Genomic DNA, 19923 nt, shown 5'->3' with positions numbered 1-19923 from the left:
TTCTCTTAAACAAAATCAAAGTGTTGACCAATAAGCATGGCAAATGATGCTGCCCGCGAGAACAAAAGATAAACCACAAAGTTAGATATTCTGTTCATGCGGTTAGACATTCTGTTTATTCGAGGTGCTCAAAGGCAAGTCAAACATGGAGAACTTAATTAGCTATTATTTTTACCTTACTTATTTAGGTGCTTATCCTGATGTGTTTAAATACTTATCTTTACATCTTCAAATTCAATTAAATTCTAAGCTACCCTTTTTTTCCCTAATTTTTCAAATCTTTCTTTTATATATATATATATATATATATTCTAATTATCTCAATTCTCTCTCCTCTTTCGAACATTTCTCCCACCTAATCTTTTGAATTTTCTCTCTCATAAATCTTAAAAGAAAACACGACTCTTACAAAAATAGATGTGTTAGCCAGAAAACATGACAAAATATGATCAATTCACAAAACATGACAAAGCCTGATCGAGGTAGATGAATAAAACAAGATCAATTAAAAAACATGACAAAATCGGAAAATATGTCAAGTTTCAAAAAGTGTAGGTTTCAATTGAGGTATATGAACAAAACATGATCAAATAAAAAACATGACAAAAATCAGAAAACATGACAATTTTTAAGAAGTGTAGGTTTCAATCAAGGTAGATGAACAAAACATTATCAATTCACAAACATAATAAAAATAAAAAAACATAATACCTAAAAATGATATTCCAACAACGGAATCCGGTAACGACAGCGGAGGATGGAACCCGGGAACGGCGGATGAGGTGGTTAAGAGGTCGGAGGCGACGGTGACAAAAATACTACATCTGGCTATATAGATTTTTTTTTCCCCATCATGAGCAGCAGAGAAAAAGATATAATAAAAAAAAACTACATATTGATGCAATAATACCCGAACATCAAAAGAAGAAAAATCTAATTCTATACACAACCTTAGAATCAGGACATAATGCATCTCTAATTTTTTATTTCGGCCCCCTTTCTTCTTTTTCTTCGGCCTCCTTTCTTCTTCGAACTCTTCTTGGACTTGTTATTTTTTATCTTCACGTTTCACGATCCATCAAAGAGAAGGTGGGTGCCAATTGGTTTGGAGTTGGATGCTTTAACATGGTATTAAAGCTAGGCTTTCGGAGGCTTTTCCCCTTTGTTTGTGCCATAGTTGCACTTTATTTCATTGTGATTCGTGTGTTCCGAATCCTTTGTTGACCTCTCCACGTGCGAGTCAGGGGTCGCACGTGCGGGAGAGTATTGGGATTTGTCCCACATCGGTTAAATATCTCCTCCAAAACTAGTATATGAGCTTGGGCAGCCTCTCCACTCTTCGCCAATTGGTTTGGAGTTGGATGATTTAACAGGTGTTGCCAGCGAGGGCCGTCGATTCGAAGGGAAGAGAGAGAGGGGGTGGGTAGGTCGATCGATCGATCGATCGAGAGAGAGAGAGAGAGAGAGAGAGAGAGAGAGAGAGAGAGAGTGTGTGTGTGTGTGTTTTAGGGCCGAGAGGGTTTTAGCGCTTTCAGCGTAGGAGCACTTGAGGGGAAAGGAGGGTAGAAAGAGCTTTTGGCTTAGAAGCAATGGTGCAGAATTTGGGTACCGGAAATGGTGGATATCGTTGATGGTAGGGAAGAGATAAACATTGATTCTCTCTCTTCTCTCTCTCTTTGTTTTGTGGTATTATCCAGATATTCGGATAATCAACATATTAAATTAAATACACAATATCTTTATTAACACATATAACTAAGGGTATAATTGGCAACAAAGTATTTTGAGGATGACAATATAAGTATTTGAAATCACTAAGATGAGCACCTAAATAAGTCAGTCCTGCTACGAGCAGGGACAATTCGCAGGAACAATCTGCAGGGACAAACGCGTTTGGCCCCATTTGGACCCCGAAAAAATCTAAAAAAATATCCATAAATTTTTGAATATTATTTTATGGGGCCCTGTAAAAAATCAGCTCCAGTGGATATCGGTAAGTATTACTTTTGGATAAGTAGGGGCGAAAGATTTTTTCGGGATCCAAATGGAGCCAAACGCGTTTGTCCTTGCGGATTGTCCCTGCGAATTGTCTCTGCTCTTAGTTTTTTTGTAAATAAGTTCTCCATATAGAATGTCTATTTAATTTTCTCATCAAACATCTATTATAAATGAAAAGAAAAACACTCGGTTTATTAGGATGACATGCTGTGTTTAATTCTGATCATGGATTGTTACTGTAACGCTCCGACTTTTCGGAAGCAAAAGAAAATAATATTTTAAGAAAATTTGTTAAATAAATATAATTTTTCAAAATAAAGTTTAGCTATTATAGTCACAAGATAAATTTACTGATTCAAAATACATTAATTTCAGAGCTGACTCTAGGCTTGATACAAATCCGAAACATACTCGATCTTCGTTCCTGATATTCTTTCCGTGTTGAACTGCAACATCTTTGAATCATTTCCATTGAATCCTGCGCCCACTGGCAAATTGATCGCCGAAGCAAACGATTTGCCAGGATACAGACGTATCCGTGAGTGATAAATCACCCAGTAAAATAATTCAACCCAACTACCCCTCTTACTTTTCAGTTAGCAAGCAGCAGGATAAATATGGTACGAAGAAGTAAAACAGATATTCACAAACATCAATTTGTTACTATTCATTATTCTAATGTGAAATCTAATATCTCTCCGCAAGATATTTCCTCCCCAACCGCTAGCCATGTCCTGTCCCATGAGATCACTTTCTTTTGTTGTTGCGGATTGCACCTCAGTTATGTACCTAGCGTGTATCCCTCTCATTACAACAAAAGGAAGCTTATCATGCCCGAATCATAACTAGGGTTCGCCTATCTTATGTACCACTTCACAATCATCACAATCATCATAATTATCACTGGGCTTACTTTGCCAGTCTATCAATTCATCACTGGACACCCGCCAGTCTATCAATTCATCACTGGGTTTACTTTGCCAGTTTCAAACCATCACATCCAACTCATCACATCTCAAAATCTCGCCTACAGACATTCTAAATAAAACAAAACTTTTCAATTCATCCATTACCTAGCATCGTCTAAATGAACTCTATTCGCATACCACCCCATGTCTCTAAGGTCCAATCTAACATTCAATCAAGCAGTGGTGTAACATACAATTAATCAAATAATAAACAAAACAATCAGTAACTAACGTAATCACGCATCTTTTTATGAATGGGCCGTTGCCCTTAATCTCGTGTGAACAAGATAATAATAAGTAAGAACTTTTTTTTTTTTTAAAAAATTTAAATTTTTTTTCTAGGCTCTCATTAATTGTTTCTAAGTAATTAGATTAATTAAAAACTAATTTAATGCATTAATTAGGTAAAAAAAATTAAAATAATTAACGTGACCTGATTAAGAGTCCGAGAGGTCCTATGCAACCAGTTGAGTATCAAAAACTGGGTTCGGAGGGTCGCGGGATTATTTTAAATAAAGACGTTAAATAAAGGGGCCAAAAGTGAAGTAAATAGATAATAAATAATTTACTTATTAAAATATGTTGAGGTTAACAAAGTTTCATCTTCGGAATGTAGGGAGTCTAAATAAAATTACTCGGGCATTAATAATATGGTTTATAAGGTCGTAAGGAATTTTTGATTGGAAACGCTTTAGAAATAACAATAAATGGTAAATTAAATAAAAAAAATTAATTTAACAAGATATCAACTTTGAGATGCAAGGAGTTTAGGAAAAATTAGTTTGGGTGTTAAAACGTTGTTTGGAAGGTCGCAAAGAGTTTTCGTTAGTAAACTTGATAGATAACTACTCCCTCCGTCCCATAATATTTGTCCAGTCCGCAAAACGGAGACATAAAAATAATACAATTTTTGTAAGAAAAGTTAAAAAAAAATTCAATAATTTACTAGATATTGACGAGTTCTTTTAACTTATGAAAAAAATTTGAATTTTTTTTTGAAAGAAATACATTATTTTATAGTCCCCGTTTTGCGGACCGGACAAATATTATGGGACGGAGGGAGTAATAAATAATTCAATAAATAGATAATTAAATAAAAAAATATGATCTTAACAAGTTATGATCTTTCAGGTGTGAAAAGTCTAGAAAAAATAGTTCGGGCGTAAAAAATGAGGTTTGGAAGGTCGCAAAGTTGGTTCGAAACATTTAAAACCAACTCAATCTACCAGATAAATTAAACTGATATAACTAATACGTTTTATACTAAGATGATATTATATTGTAAGAAAATAATATTAGATCAGTAGTTTTTTATAATATTAATATCAGACAGATTGTAAAACAAATATCAGAAGGGTCATCTTCTTCGTAAATAATTACAAATAAAGTGTCGGGCTCAAAAATAATATCACATTGGTGAATACGACAGAAAACGCGCATTGAACTATATTTTTTTCGTTTGGGATATAGGGTTAAGCATATAAACATTTAATATACTTGGAGAAGAGGTTGGATAGGATTATAGTACCTTGAATTGGATCGGGTTGATTTTAAAAACGAATCTTGAATTTTGAGGAAGAAGACTTCGGGTTCTTTGATCGGGAGACTTTGGGATCGGATTGAGGCTTGTTTGGGGATGCTCTGGGTTGTAGGAGGTGATCGGGATGGTTGAATTGAGTTTCGGTTGAGCGTAGTTATGAAACCCACTTTTCTCTCTCTTTTTTTCTCTCTTTAAAACTCCATGAATTGAAGCTCCGTTTTCTCTGACTTTTCTCTCTCTTCTAGAAATATTGTGGTATTTTCGTGGGTTAATGGGGTGGGGTATTTATAGGAGAATTTTGGTAGAAGATGATAAGAGTGAATTTAATGGGGTTGGGTTCATGGAATTTGGAATGGACGAGTTGGACTTGATTTTAGGGTTAGGGAGAAAGTAGAGACTGAATAGGAAACAGAGAGACGGAAGGAGTTTGTATTTGTGCATGCATGTAGTTTGTGTGTAGGAAAAATTTAAAAAAAAACATGTATATATTGCATGCATAATTGTATTAAAAAAAATTGCATTAAAAAAAATAATTCTAATAATATTATATTTAAGAAAAAAAATTGAGTCGAAAATCCGATTCGTTACAGTTACACTCCACCACTTAGATTAAATATTGCTATCATTATGCTCCTAAGTCCTATCCGTAAAGAAAGAATGCTGCCGGCGCAAGTGCTGCACGTCAGCAAGTATTAGTCAGATTCTTCAGGAGCGCGTGGTGGCACCGGCACACAAGTCCGTCCCTCTCCTCAAAATTTTTTTTTCCCCATTGCCACAGTGATAGCATTAGTGGGTTTAGACCAATGCTGCTCTATTAACTCAAACCCGTGACTTCTCTCATGGACACTGAGACCCTCTCAACGACCACTTGGGCTAGAGCGCCCTAGGACCCCTTTCCTCAAAGTTAAAGAAAGTGTGTATTGTTTATTTTTCTCCTGATGAAAGATTAAAAATTAGTTGGCCGGCTGCATGTAAACGTCATAACTCCATATAAGCCAATTGACCTTCTCTTTCTTCTTCTTCTTCTTGTCTTGTCTTGACACACCTCTCTTTACCTCTCTCCCACACATACGATCATGTTTAAATATGATTTGACCAAGATCAAGCAATAGTTGATCAATTTGATTTTAACATGTTGAATCTTAAAATGAGTCCGTAATTAAGAGTCTCTATGATCACGCTCAAGAGTCTATTGCCCCTTCTGATAATTTTTATCGAAAAAAAAGTACCATCCAAGTGATCTCTGCAATATTGATTCCTCAACTAAAAACTAACGCGGACATCAAAGTGTCCAATAGCATGGCACATGATGTTAGAACGAAGGATAAGCCAATGGTAAGGAACTCCATTAATTAATTAGAATGACAGTTTGGGTTTAATTCTGATCGTGGAGTGTCATTCTCCGCTACCTACGTAAGATTAATGTCCTAATTATATTGTATTCATTCTGTTCGATAAAGAAAATCTACTAGAAAAGTCGTGTAAATTCATTATGCAAAGCTTGACGCATAGAACAAACTTCCAAAAAATTAAATTGATTAGAAATTGATAACTCAGCGAACAAATCACATTCACAGTGCCCAAAATCACCAAATAATTTTCCCTCTCTCCCACGCATACGTTCATGTTTGTTTGCAAAATACCTCTATATTGTATCCACTATCCATCATACACACACATGTACCCTGTTTGGTTGGGTAAAGCGTTACCACCAAGATTTTTCTTCCCTTCTAGAAGTATCATCTTTACCCATTCCTCCGGAGGGCTTCTGAATTTATTCTTTTCACCAACCCTTCCTACAGTTTAGCTTCATCTGCTGTCATAAGTTCTTAATCTCCAATTCCAGGGGATCAAGAAGGCAATATTTGGTATGCTATTTATTTATATCGAGAAATGCTATTAGCAAGAGGATCAAAAAAAAAAAAAAGAAATGCTATTAGCAAGGATGTCTGCAAGGAAGACAGCAAGGAAGTACGTGGAAAGAAGAGTGGGGTCCCACTCTTCCCCCTTCACAACGCGCAGACCCCGCACTCCCGCCCCACTTCTCCTTTAAATTGGCTTGAAAATTCAAAATTTTTGGTTTCAAAATTTTGAGGATGATGGGACCCACACACCCGTCCCTTTAACTCAGATTCAAAACAAAAATTTTGGTAAAAGGGCACCCCCTCTCTCTATCTCATCACCGATTCCCCACCACCACACTGCCCACCAGACATCCTCGTTTCATCCCGTTCCCGTCGTCGCCAACATCTACAGTGCCGTCCCAGCACCGGAGTCCCCCACCAACGCAGAAATAGCCACCCACAACAGATTAGGCTTTCGTTCGGATTCTCAGCCCATCAACCGTCGCCGTCGACCCCCCTTCGTGATTGCCAACAGCCGATCTATTTTTCATGTTTCTGGTTCGCCATCTGGTGTCGCGGTTCAGTTCGATCTGTTCTCGCTACACTGCCGCTGATCAAAGCCTCCATCACCGCCGTCGTTCTGACCCCCGCCACCGCCGTCGATCTGTGCCTCGCCTCGCCTTTGTCGTCGTTCGTGTTTGCCCTTTGTCGATCGGAGCACCGAAAACCGAAATGCAAATAGGAGTACTTCACAACAGCTTTTCAAGAACTGTATGTTGATTCGATCATGGGAGTGGTACTCAACAGAATATTTGGATGTGTAACTGTACAAGCCACAGGCATTGGGCAGTCACGTTGAATTTTTATTTGAGTTTTTATGATTTGCAGCAACAATTGTACATGGCTTGAAGTACTTTCAATTATTTTGATTTGTATTCGCTAAGTTCCTGTTACATAGCTTGAGTTGTCCAAATTAGATGAAAATGATGTGCTTTTATGGAAGATGATATTTGAGTTATTGGCTTTTGAATTTGGTGGGACAAAATTGGAGTTTTTCCTAACTTCTTGCCATCAGCCACAATCTGCTCATGCCATTAGCCACAATCTGCTCACCATGTGTTTGTAAAAATGCCTATGTGAAACGCATTATTTCCACTCGTTTCTGAACTATGGAGTAATGGGTTTAGGTTTGCTTGAGGTAGCTCCTAACTGGTTACATCGTCATGCTTGTAGTTTTTTGTACACGTAATTGCAATTTTTATGTGTGCATGTAATAAGAAGCAATTCTGAAATATTTGGAACTTTTTTCATTACCCTTATCTGCACTTTGAACTACAAAGCAGGTATAATTTCATCAACTCAAATGATCAACAGAAACAACCAACTTTCAATACCAAGAGTGGTTTTGTCAAGTACTTAATCACCACAGCATATGAAATTGAACTCCAGGGGCAAAATTAAATCTGAAATTTCCGCAATGTATTGTCAAAACATGCCCTAATCTCCAGAATACATTTCCACGATGCTTTTCTAACTACTCTTTGCTTCATTGCATGTTCACCATCAATTCTCCACATAATTAGGCAAACCGAATAGGGGAAACGGAGTTAGATATCACTGACCATCGACGCAATCACCGATACCACCGCTAAACTCCACGGCTCCCATTTCTCTCGATGTTGGTATGGGGATGCTGAACAGCTGTATTATTTTTTGATTTTCTGCCTTCATAACAAAACTCCCATCCACCAACGCCCTCATCGACACCGTATCTCTCTCTTACACTGGCCTAGTTATCACTCCCACGGGCAAAACCAACCTCACACATGCAACAAATGAACAAAGACAGTCGATAAAAATAACTAAGATCAACTCCCAAAACCCTTACCAAGTTTGCCAGGAAAAACCCCCAAAACCCATACAGTGGTTGGGTCCCCTTTTCCTTTTCTTTTTTTTCCGATCAAGCGGAAATTCCCTTTTCCTATTTGCATGTCGGTTTGCGGTGCTCCGTTTGGCAAAGGGCAAACACGACGGCGGTGAGGCGAGGCACAGATCGATAGAGGTCGTGGGGCTCAGAATGACGGTGGTGATTGAGGATCTGATCGACGGTGGTGTTGCGAGAACAGGTCAAACTAAACAGCGATACAAGATGGCGAACCAGAAACGGAAAAACAGATCGATTGATGGGCTGAAATCGTGACGGGAAGGTGCTGGTGGTGGGCGGGGAGGGAGGCGGCAAAAGCCTAGTTTGTTGTGGGTGGCATTTTCTGCGTCGGTGGTGGTCGATCGGTTGAAGAGAGGGGCGGTTTGGTGGTGGTGAATCGGCGATGAGAGAGAGCGAGAGGGGACCCTTTTACCAAAATTTTTGTTATGAATCTGAGTTAAAGCAAGTTAAAGGGACGGGTGTGTGGGTCCCATTATTCTCAAAATTTTGAAACCAAAAATTTTGAATTTTCAATCCAATTTAAAGGAGAAGTGGGGCGGGAGTGCGAGGTCTGCGAGTTGTGAAGGGGAAAGAGTGGGACCCCACTATTCTTTCCACGTAAGTACTTCCTTGCTGTCTTCCTTGTAGCCTTCCTTGCTAATAGCATTTCTGATTTATATCTATGAAAAAACTCTCACTTTTCATAGAGTATCAGTTACAATAAGAACTGGTTTCTCCAGTTAAATTATAAATCTCAATCAGGGTATTTTGCTGCTTCATTGAGTATTCGCTTAGTAGTACTTTTTTTTTTCTTTTGCAAAATGCCCAGTAATTCATTGATAGTGACATAGTGTGGCTGATTCTTCCATGCATGTATGGGTTTATGTTATTATCCCTGGAGAAATTGTTTTTCCCTCTACTTGTAAATCAGTGGTTGAGACAAATTGTCTCTGTTGCTGACTGGTTCTCCACTAGATTGGAATGGATTCATATAATGGTTGAGGCTTTAAATTTCTTGGTACTTCATTAAAAGCATCTCGAAGCATTTTTTTTGTTGCTCGGCAACAAGGGCAAAGGAAGGGGCACGCAGGTGTAGGTGTGTACAATCCTCCCTTGGGCTTTGACCATAAGGACTCTGGACCGGCGGAGGATCCCATAAGAGAACAAAAAAACCATAGCAACTACTTTTCCACCCAAGGCAAGTGTCCAGTAGGCAGGAATTGGAGGTCCGGTCAAGGGGTGTAGATAGCACGACGCAGGAATTGGAGGTCCGGTCAAGGGGTGTAGATAGCACGACTTGAACCTGTGACCTCTATGGGCCCAAACCCTGTGGGGTAACCCACTGACTACCAAGCTACGACCTTGGGTGGTATTTCAAAGTATTTACTCCTATCATGAATGGTTACATTTTGAATGCTTGCTTTCATGGCACAACACAGTATTAGAGAATTAACCCAGGTGTACGGGAAAAAAATCTGCTTAACATTTGTTCAATGTCTCTTGAGATCAACGCATGTGCCTTCTTGCCGGAACCCACAAGACACCCTAAGCGCACCTTTGCCTCTCATCGGCAAAGACCCTCCGATAGTTAGTATTTTGTACTTCACAAAATCCTAATTCAAAGTAGGAAAAACAGCATATAACCATATATGTACCTCTACTTTTGGGTGGTACCTCTTATTTATAGGTGTAGACTTACTTGCTCCCCGAGAAGACTTGCTGCCAAAGGATTCCTTCCACATTAGGAATCCTTGCCCATAGGGAATTTTCTCCCATAAAATAACTCAATCTCAATCCCTATAATCATGGGATACTTTCCTATCACGTAGGATCCTTATTCTAGGACCTTCTAGAACATTATACTGCCACACCACTTTAGGCGATTCACTTAGGGTTTAATTATCTTATGCACATTATGGCACATGCTAACCACTGTGCACCTACATCACATGTTATAGGCTACATCACGATTTTGGCCATACCAACCAGCACCTTTATGTGGTGTTGCCGACCAGAGCACGTGTTCGGTGTCACCTAGTAACCTCACATCTCTTATATGCTATGGAGCACACTAACCACTGTGCACATACATCATCTGTTCGGCAACACACTTAACAACCTTAGTTGTTGTGTAGGTGTTCAGCATCATCTCCTAGCACCCTAACATGGTGCCGTCTACTAGGGCACCTGTTAAGCATTATTGCCTAGCACCCTCAAATGGTGTCGCCTACCAGGGCACCAGTTAAGCATCATGGCCTAGCGCCTTCACATGGTGCCGCCTACCAACGCACATGTTAGGCATCATCGCCTAGCACTCTTACATGGTCCCGCCTACTAGAGCACCTGTTAGGCATCATCACCTAGCACCCTCACATGGTGCCGCCTACCAAGGCACTTGTTAGGCCTCATTGCCTAGCGCCTTCACATGGTGTCGCCTACCTGTGCACCTGTAAGGCATCATCACCTAGCATACTCACATGGTGTCGCCCTATCAGAGCACCTATTAGGCATCATAGCCTAGCACACTCATGTGATGCCGCCTACCCATTTGTTAAGCATCATCACCAAGAACCCTCGATCACATGGTGCCGCCTAGCAGGGCATGCGTTAGGCCGTACCATGCACCCTCACGTGGTGCTCCCATGCAGACATGGGTTATGCACGTGCTTGGGCTGTGTTTCCTTTGTTCGGGAAAATCCCTCTTCATTAGGCATCTGGTGCATGTGGTAATAGCCCGATAATGTTTTCCCCAAGAGTTTAAGTTCTTTTTCAAAATCTTTGTTGCTTCTTAGTTCAATAGGCTTAGTACATTTTGTATAGTTTATCTTCTAAATATGTTTCACGTTATCTTCCATGACCAAGGGTTTCTTGGGCTGCCATATCCTACTAGCACGGACACACAACATGACAAGTTCATGACACTGGACACACACAATACACTGGAAATGTTTCAAAAAATGAAAGACACAAAACACAGATGGTACATGCTGCACATGTATTTATTTACAAACATGATTTCGTTTAATATGCTTTAACTCATGTAGTTAAGTACTTCATCGAAACAAGCAACGCACCACTAGTTAAGATCAAATAGATATTGTATTCCATAATTTAAATGCCAATACGTCATTTTAAATGTAATTGCTTTCTATCAGAAGTCATGTAATAACGTGTACATTTGTTTTGAGAAGCAGTTTTTTTTTTTGGGTAAATATTTTTGAGAAGCAATTGTTCGATCAATCCTAATGTAGATGGCATATGCCATCTAAGTACATAACACATCACATGCATAGTTATAGTTTACCGTCAACATGATTCTTTTTTACGAGTGTGTATATGGAAATTTCAAAATTTTAAACGGGTTATTTTCCAAAAATTTCTCAATAAGAAAAAAAAATGAAGCAATTTTTGAAAATCGTCAACTGACCAAATGTTACATGTTTCCAGACAATGAATCTTGGAAACATATTCTGGAAATCGCAATTTACAGGCTCTTATTTTTTTCTACTATTGTACTATCTCTACTACTTCGTATTGTCATGACTGGCTACATGTTGCCTTATTTTTGTTCACAACGCTAAGTATAAGGCTAATTTTGCTTTCATTAAGTCGTGGGTCTCTCTTAACTCTTAATACCTTGTTATCAACAGCATTTAAATATGGATGGATCCGGAGCTAGGCGGAGGGCATCATCTTCAAACATTTTGACAAATTATAAGCTTGGGAAGACCCTTGGTGCTGGTGCATTTGCTAAAGTGAAACTTGCTACTCACATCCCGACAGAGATTAAAGTTGCTATTAAGATCCTAGAGCGTCGATCAATTAATGATTCTGAGACTGAAAAAGGTGTGTCATACATTAGATTTCTGTTGTAGTGTTCGAGAATTTGACTGGCGCATTCGTCACTCTTTCTTAATTCAAAAAAGGGCATGGTAACAATAATAACTTCTCTATCAAAAAGCCGACATGGGCTACAAGAATTCAGAAATTGTAAAGGAATATGCAGCAAATTTGGTTTCGTCTTAATCCTTAAGACTATCTGATGCATTTTTAGGAAGATAACAAGTACTCACGATGATTTTTCATATCGTTGATATCATTTGATCAAATAGAATTTCAGTATGTTCCGGTGCTGTAAAGGTAGTCCATTTGTGTAGGTTTTTGGTGCTGGATATGCAATTCTTTGCCAATGACAAAAAAGTTTTTGATGCCTAATTTAAACATCATTCAGCACACACTAGCTAGGGCAGCTTACTAGTATTGCAAATGAGAAGATTAACTCCGTAACTCAACTCGGTTTAGAATTCCATCATTTTCGGCAAATGAAAAAGAACTAGCAATCCTCAACGTGCGCAATAAATAATTTCACATCAATGTGTCCAAGGCATTAGGCATGCTAATGTCCAACTTGATTCTTAGGACAACCAAAATGCAATGTCCTTGTTTCACAAATGACACCAACATTTAGATGCTTAAAGTGTTTTTTTTTTTTTGGGTAGTATAAAGTCTAGCGGAACTCTGCTCAAGGCATGCAAATGTCCGACTCATTTGACAACAAGTACGCAATGCCCTTGTTTCACAAATGACACCAACATTTAGATGCATAAAGTGTTGTTTTTTTTTTGGTAGTATAAAGTCCAGCGAAACTCTACTCATATTGTGCTTAGCATTTGATTTCTTACTCAACGAGTCTCAATCCAAGAGAAAGGGGGAGGGTTGTGGTAGTGTGGTTGGTTAACAGCCAATGGAAGCTTTGTAGGCTCACTTTAGGAACGTAGATAGTAATAAAGGAAATGGATCAATCTAGTGGACCCCAAGTAATTGTTCTGGAAGTCTGTTGAGTTGATAACAACTACTAAGGTGCTTTTAGTGTTTATTTGCCTCTATGTTGCACCTATAGGATTATATTTTTGTTCTTATCCTTCTTGTGTTACATTACCTCTGTGTGAACTACAGACGTGGTTTTTTCTTTTCATTATGTAGCGGTCATACAAATATTAAATTCTTTGTCTTCTAGAATGTTGATTCCGATGAAGTTATTTTGGCCTCTATGCCACTATTAACATATTGACAACTATTATTTATTCATGTTGTGTTGTTGTAGTGAGACGAGAGATCAACAACCTAAGGTTGTTTTCCCATCCACACATAGTTCGCCTTTATGAGGTCATAGAAACCCGATCAAGAATTTATCTTGTCATGGAGTACATGAATTCCGGTGACCTTGATGATTATATCACGTTGAGTGGTAGACTCCAAGAAGACGAGGCTCGCCACTTCTTCCAACAGGTACTTGAGTTCTAGTTTATTTCATTTTGGCCCTTTTTTCTTTTCTCTTTCCTCATTTTTCTCCTTTGCCTAGTATCACTACGGTTCCTATTTTGTTTTTTGGTTTTGTTTTTCAGAAAAAAATTTACTTTTTATGAAACTAGCGTTTGGGTGCGATGCATGTGCAAATGAGCGGAGAAAATTCGCGGTTGATTCTCCTTTCATTATTGAACAAGTCAATTGCATAAAATGAAAGGAAAAAAGACCCAAAAAAAAAAAATTGCAGTGAAGGTCTTGAAATAGAATTGATTTCGAATCAGAAAGCATATAACAAACACATGCATTATGTGGTTGCGCGCAGTTTTGTCATAACCCTTGGATGGTTCTTTCAATTACAGGGGGAGGAAGAGAGAATTAGATTAAATGTAAATGGAAGAGAGTGGGTTAACTGATCAAAGAGAGCAGTTATTTGATCAGTTATGGAACATGGAGTCTCTTCCAAATGGTGGCTTGTTTTTTTTGCACTTATCTTCCAAGTGAAGGGTTCTTTATTAGTCCTTATAGTTGAGATCGGTAGTTAATATATTTTGCTAAATTCAATTAGTGTTGGAGGGCTTTGTGTTCACTGAAAAATCCATACATATGAATAAATGTTCTTAGGACAGGTCACGCAATACTGATTCTGTGAATCTTGTTGGGTGGACAATGTTCTGTGTCAAACTTCACAGCGGCAGTTTTAAAGTCCTCTTGTATCAACTTATTTTTCTGTTAGTTCTACTTGAATGACAAAAATGTGAAGTAGATCATTTCAGGTGTCGAATGTTGCCACCTTCACATGGTGGTCCACCGGGACCTCAAGCCACGAAACCTACTTTTGGATTCGGAACACAATATCAAAATTTGTGACTTTGGTCTAAGCAATATCACGAGAGATGGTCATTTTCTCAAAACATACTGTGGAACCCCAGATTTTGCAGCTCCTGAGGTAATGTAATTGGTTTAGAAATAGGTAGAGCCATAAAAGCAACCTTATGCTTCATTGGTTTCATATTACACACAAGGAAAAGGAGGAGAAACTCTTGCTCTAGTGTTAATCAAATTACCTTTTTCGTGTAGGTTATATGTAACAAACTATATGCAGGTCCTGAGGTTGATGTTTGGAGCTGCGGCGTCATCTTATATAATCTTATGTGTGGAAGGCTTCCTTTCAATGCAGAAAATCTTCCTGGTTTATATGCAAAGATAAAAGTTGGTTCAGTGAGTTGGTATTTTGAGTCTTTAATTAAGTTAGTTTCTAACTTTTAATAAGTTTCTTTTATCAGAATGGAGTATACACCTTCCCACATTATTTGTCTCTTGCTGCACGTGATTTAATTTCGCGGATACTCATTGTCGACCCCATAAACCGTTTATCAATCCCTGAAATACGTCGGCATCCTTGGTTTCAACTACATTTTCCTCGATATCTGCTTATGCCCACAGTCATTTCAGTGTACAACACCAAAGAGGTAAGCATGATTCCTTATACCTGTTTAATGATTTTTCTTTGTGTGTGGATTTTCTCTGAGATTTCATCTTTTGAAGTATGTAATCTATTACAATCGCTGGGAGCTAACATCTATAGTCGAATACCTAAATCATATTATTTGGTGTGTATCAAAGTATTGTGGTTTGTTTTTTATTAGTTATAGCTCTACTCACATTGTAGTCCAGCTTAAATGTATTCCATCTTTTTCGTTTCAGTAAAATCGATAAGTAGCTTGAAATTGAAACGCTAATACAAGAACCAATGGAGGACCCAAAGGCATATATAACACAGTATTGGGGCTTTGTACAACCAAGCCGAATGGGGCCCATCCTATAAAAAAAGTATTCATTGAGATCAAATACAAACTAGACCAGCAAGCCATTACATACAGACATATAACAACACAAGGTCCGATAGACTACATAGTGCATAGATTTAATTGTTTAAATTGTATTAGTAATTTTATTATTCAGCCAAGTATCCTTTTCGGATACATTTTCGGATAACTTTGTATAACATTATTTGGTCCATTTTCTAACGGCTTAAAACTTTTGGGGACAACTAGTGATATGTCATAGTATCATCTTATAGGAGGTCTTAGGAACACTCTCCATCTTTATTTGCTCCCCATTGGTGTTCTGCTTGTGCACTTTGAACTACTTTTTTTTTCTTTTCCAATTATATGCAGTAGGGGTTCTTGTGCTAAGCACCGGAGAATCATTCTAGAACATCATGATTAATGTCAAGCACCAGATTCAAAATCAACTAGGTGCCTTTTGCGAAAAATTCTAAGAGCAGATTCTAGAAGTAGCTTCTAAAAATCACCACATTTTTCACATTTCCTTTTTAGGCGCAAAAGCTGATTTTTTAGAAGCTACAGTTTTGATGCTTTTACAGATTCCTAGAAGCTATGATTAGTGGGAAGACAAAAATATTCTTTAGCATTCTAAAAATAATTACCTCTTGGTCACGGACAAAATAGATTAATTCATAGCAAAATAATATTTTGCAGCTTTTACTGCAAACACCACTCTTGAGCTGCAATGACATTTACTTCATCCAAAGCTACAGCAAACACTCTTCATAACTTCTCTAGAATCTAAAAATCTAGAATCTAAAGCAGAATCAACTACATAAAATCTAAGAAGGAGCTATTGCAAATACACCCTAGCAATGATTGGAGAGGACTACAAGCATCATCAACTAGTTTTAATAACCCAAAGTGGCAAAAGCTTTAACAATTAGGTAAGGACATGCCAAGTATGATCAATTAGGTAACAATAATCAACAATAGTGTTGTATAAATTCGTAACAAGCGACTGTAACCTTGATCCTTACCAATCTTGCATGAGTGAGTAGTTTTCTTCTAATAATTGTGAGCGTTTGTGTGTGCGCGCGCGCATGTGTTCAGTTTCAGTAATCACCTAATCATGACAATTGAGAATGACATACATGGCTTTGATATAATTACCATATGAACTCCGAGCTTGGTTTGCTCACCAGTTGAAATCTCTTATAGCAATGTTCTTAGCATTACTACCAGAGGAGAAAGGCACATTGATGGTGGCCCTCTCTTGGTTTATCTACTAGAGTTAGAAGCACATGATGCAAGAGTTGTAAGCTAGGTTGGGAAAGGAGAAGAATTCCCAAAGATAAATTGTTAAAACAGGGAATTAGGCTACTTTTTGTCAATCTGAATGGGCACCTTTGTTTTGGAACATATATTTTCTCGAATGGGTCAGGTTGATAAACTACTGATTTTCAATTTTTTCTTTTTTCTCTAATCTTAGCAACATCTGGTACATGAGGATCATCCTGAAAGATACATGAGATCGCTGTCTCCTAATCAAACAAACTAGGCACTTGGGTTTCAGGTTATAATATATTTTCCTACTTTATATGGTTTACTGCATGAATATGTTTTGTGTGTTTTCTTCTACTCCCTTCGTCCCTTTTTAAATGTCCTACTTCGTAACTCCAACTTATTAAAAAACATCATCATTATACCTTTCACATCAATTTTTTCCTCCACTTTCCCTACTTACCCATCATCATTACACTTTTTACTCACTAACTTTTCAAAATGGAATATACTTTTAGGGACAAAATAGACAATGTACCAATTTTTACCCACTAACTTTACCAAATGGACACTTATTAAGGGACAGCCCAAAATGGAATACTGGACTATAATAAGGGGACGGAGGGAGTATTAAAAGCTTTCCACTGTAGCTGCTTTGACATCATTATGGTTATGATTTTGTTGGTTTTTTCTTTTAATTCTTATCTTCAGTCTCAGGCAAATCCCCGTGAAATGATGACAGCTGTGTTAAAGATTTTTCAAAAGTTAAATGTACGATGGAAGGAGAATGGACCTTACAATATGAAATGTCTCTGGTTGCCTCTATTTGCCTCCAGTCCCAAGGATACAATTAATGATGGCCGAACTAATGTAAATTCCACAGACAGTCTCAAACTGTCAATTACGAGTAGGAGCAGAGGGGGTGTGAGGGTGCAACATGCGGTTAGATTTGAAATCCAGGTATTGACATGCTTCTTTTACCATGCTTAGATTATTTGACCCATTCTTTGGTTGAATTACTCAACGTCAAGGTAGGAATTGGAATTTACCTTCGTGTGGCTTGAAGTTACTGAATATCATGCTTGGCTGGTGTAGACATTAGAGAGTATCATAATTATACATGGCAGTATCAAACATCGTATACTGTCAACATTTCTTTCTTTTTTCTATGGGAAAAAGGGTATCAAAAGCAAGTTTATATCAGTGTGCAATAATACATCAAAGTTTTAGCTCTTATGCTGACTGAAAAGATCGCAATCTCATGTATTGACTAATTGCTCTTCTTTTGGGCAAGTAATGAGGCTTTTCTTTTCTTTTTTTTTGTTTTTTTTGGGAACTTAACTCTTCTTATTTTTGTGGCTGATAAGTTCGGCTAATACCATGTCTTCAGCATACAGTGGTATCTAAGATTATTCATGATGGCATTGGTTTCTCTGAACTTAAAACAAATTTTTGAACAGTATCCTAGTAGTATTATGTGGGAAAAAAATATTCAGATCTCGAAAGCAGTCTTTGGTACATCGCATCATTTGTATTCAGTGGATATTGGCATAACCTTAATTTTGGTTATAGATACTGGAATCCTTTGTTTTAAGGTGTCTTTGTCTGCTTAAGATACAGTATATGTTCCAGTATCATAATTTGCCATGTCTACCATTTTTTACAGCTCTATAAAGCAAGTAAAGAATCGTATCTTCTAGATATGCAAGTGATTCATGGGACACCATTGCTCTTCCTTGAAATCTGCACTATGTTCTTCGCATATGTGGCCACTTAATTTTGGGCCTAGTGTAATATACCAAGTACGCATTTGGAGCTCTGGAATAAACTGAAGGATTGGAGCTATTACTTCTCCGTCTCTTATAGGTTCCCTTCCGAACGTGGGTATCAACCTTTCACTCGAATTGTTGTAATTTGACATATAAATAGCTTCTCGTTACTGATTACTCCAACATTTTTACCACACAAATCGATTTGATGTGTTTGTTTGGCCTTGTATTTTGGGCTATTGGTGTTTCACCTACATCGAATGAAGGAAATAGCTCATTGGATATTTGTGGACGTCTTATGCAAGAACATCTACACGTCTAGAGAGATTCAACCATTTGAAAGGAATTCTGAATGCTTTTCCTAAGAACTGCATGTATATCCACCGTTACTGCACTCTATACATACCAATGGAAGATCGATCGTAACAAATACATATATAAGTTCTCTACTTACCATTTCTCATGAGTAACGAGACTCCGCCTCAACAAAAAAAAAATATATATATATATATAGAAAGAGAGGGAGAACCCTGTGGTGCAAGGGTGCACTAGAGGGCTATAGGGCAGCATATCAGCCGTCCAAAAGTATTTTCAATGTTCTGGACCATTGATTGCTGAGATGGACTGTAGGATACTGCATGTTCTGGACCATTGATTGTTGAGATGGACTGTAGGAGTAGCATAGCCCGATTGTCTTCATTGTATGACATATGAGAATGAGAGGAATAATAGATAATAACTTGCAATGAATTACATGCATATCAATCCTCTTCAAGATGCTATTAGTTGCAGGCTGGTTGAAGTTCATAAAACTGCACAAATCAGAAAAGGAAAAAGTTGTGTACATTTAATCTTGTACAACATACCTGATACCACATGTGAGTTTGGTGTGGCAATGAGCTGTGTTGAGAATTGCATGCAATATGAAACTCACGGAATCTATTTTCTGCAGTAAACATCAACTAAGCCTCCGTATTTACGTTTGCCGATTGAAGAACAGTTATTTATCACAGATACAACAAAGAATTTACTCCATTCAGTATTCGGTCCAAAAACTTTGAACAAGGCAACAATCAAAAACCAAGAATTGGATCCGCATACGAGCTTTTTACACCTGTAAATCTTCCAAACGAAGGCATCCTGCAGGGCACCATTTTGATGGTCAAGTTGTCCATCAGCTCCACAATCAAACTCACATCTTCCATCTGTAGACCAAGTTCTTGAACCATCTCACCGGCTACTGATATTGTGGTATCCTTGTCTACACAAAACGCGAACTCGATATTCGTCACCCTTCCTCGGTGAAACAAGTCAGCGATGCGCAACACCTTTCATCCCTTCTTTCTCCTGTTAATCTGAATTCGTTTCTCTCGTTCAGCAACTTGAATTCTGTAACTGAAACCGGATGGCGATCAGCTTCCCGGACCATGCCCATTGGAAGACTAGTACTGGTTTTTTCAAGGAATGTATGTTTCAAGAGTTCCTCAACTAATGGAAACGCC

The 19923-nt window shown here is 38.0% G+C and overlaps 2 protein-coding genes across 3 annotated transcripts in view; both read left to right on the top strand.

Moving 5' to 3' along the window:
• The first annotated feature begins 6262 nt into the window (after positions 1-6262).
• Positions 6263-19923, top strand: part of LOC131322881 (SNF1-related protein kinase catalytic subunit alpha KIN10-like) — a 33516-nt gene continuing 19855 nt past the window's right edge. The window contains exons 1-9 of one of the 2 annotated variants that reach the window (XR_009198999.1): positions 6263-6374; positions 11925-12120; positions 13379-13563; positions 14345-14527; positions 14659-14790; positions 14865-15050; positions 16861-16944; positions 17364-17612; positions 18319-18601. Coding sequence is in view for 1 of the 2 variants with exons in the window: in XM_058354433.1 (XP_058210416.1) it covers positions 11934-12120; positions 13379-13563; positions 14345-14527; positions 14659-14790; positions 14865-15050; positions 16861-16929 (942 nt within the window). In the remaining variant the exon portion in view is untranslated. Of the gene's footprint in view, positions 6375-11924; positions 12121-13378; positions 13564-14344; positions 14528-14658; positions 14791-14864; positions 15051-16860; positions 16945-17363; positions 17613-18318; positions 18602-19923 lie in introns of those variants that run through there. The other variant, XM_058354433.1, reaches the window with a different exon arrangement.
• LOC131322880 (SNF1-related protein kinase catalytic subunit alpha KIN10-like) overlaps positions 6356-19923 on the top strand; it is a 34741-nt gene continuing 21173 nt past the window's right edge. The window contains exon 1 of the mRNA XM_058354431.1: positions 6356-6374. The gene's annotated coding sequence lies outside the window, so the exon portion shown is untranslated. The remainder of the gene's footprint in view (positions 6375-19923) is intronic.

The sequence above is a fragment of the Rhododendron vialii genome, chromosome 4a, assembly GCF_030253575.1.
Source record: "Rhododendron vialii isolate Sample 1 chromosome 4a, ASM3025357v1".
NCBI lineage: Eukaryota > Viridiplantae > Streptophyta > Magnoliopsida > Ericales > Ericaceae > Rhododendron > Rhododendron vialii.
The sequence above is the reverse complement of the archived record's forward strand: the minus strand, read 5'-3'. Positions and strand labels throughout refer to the sequence as shown.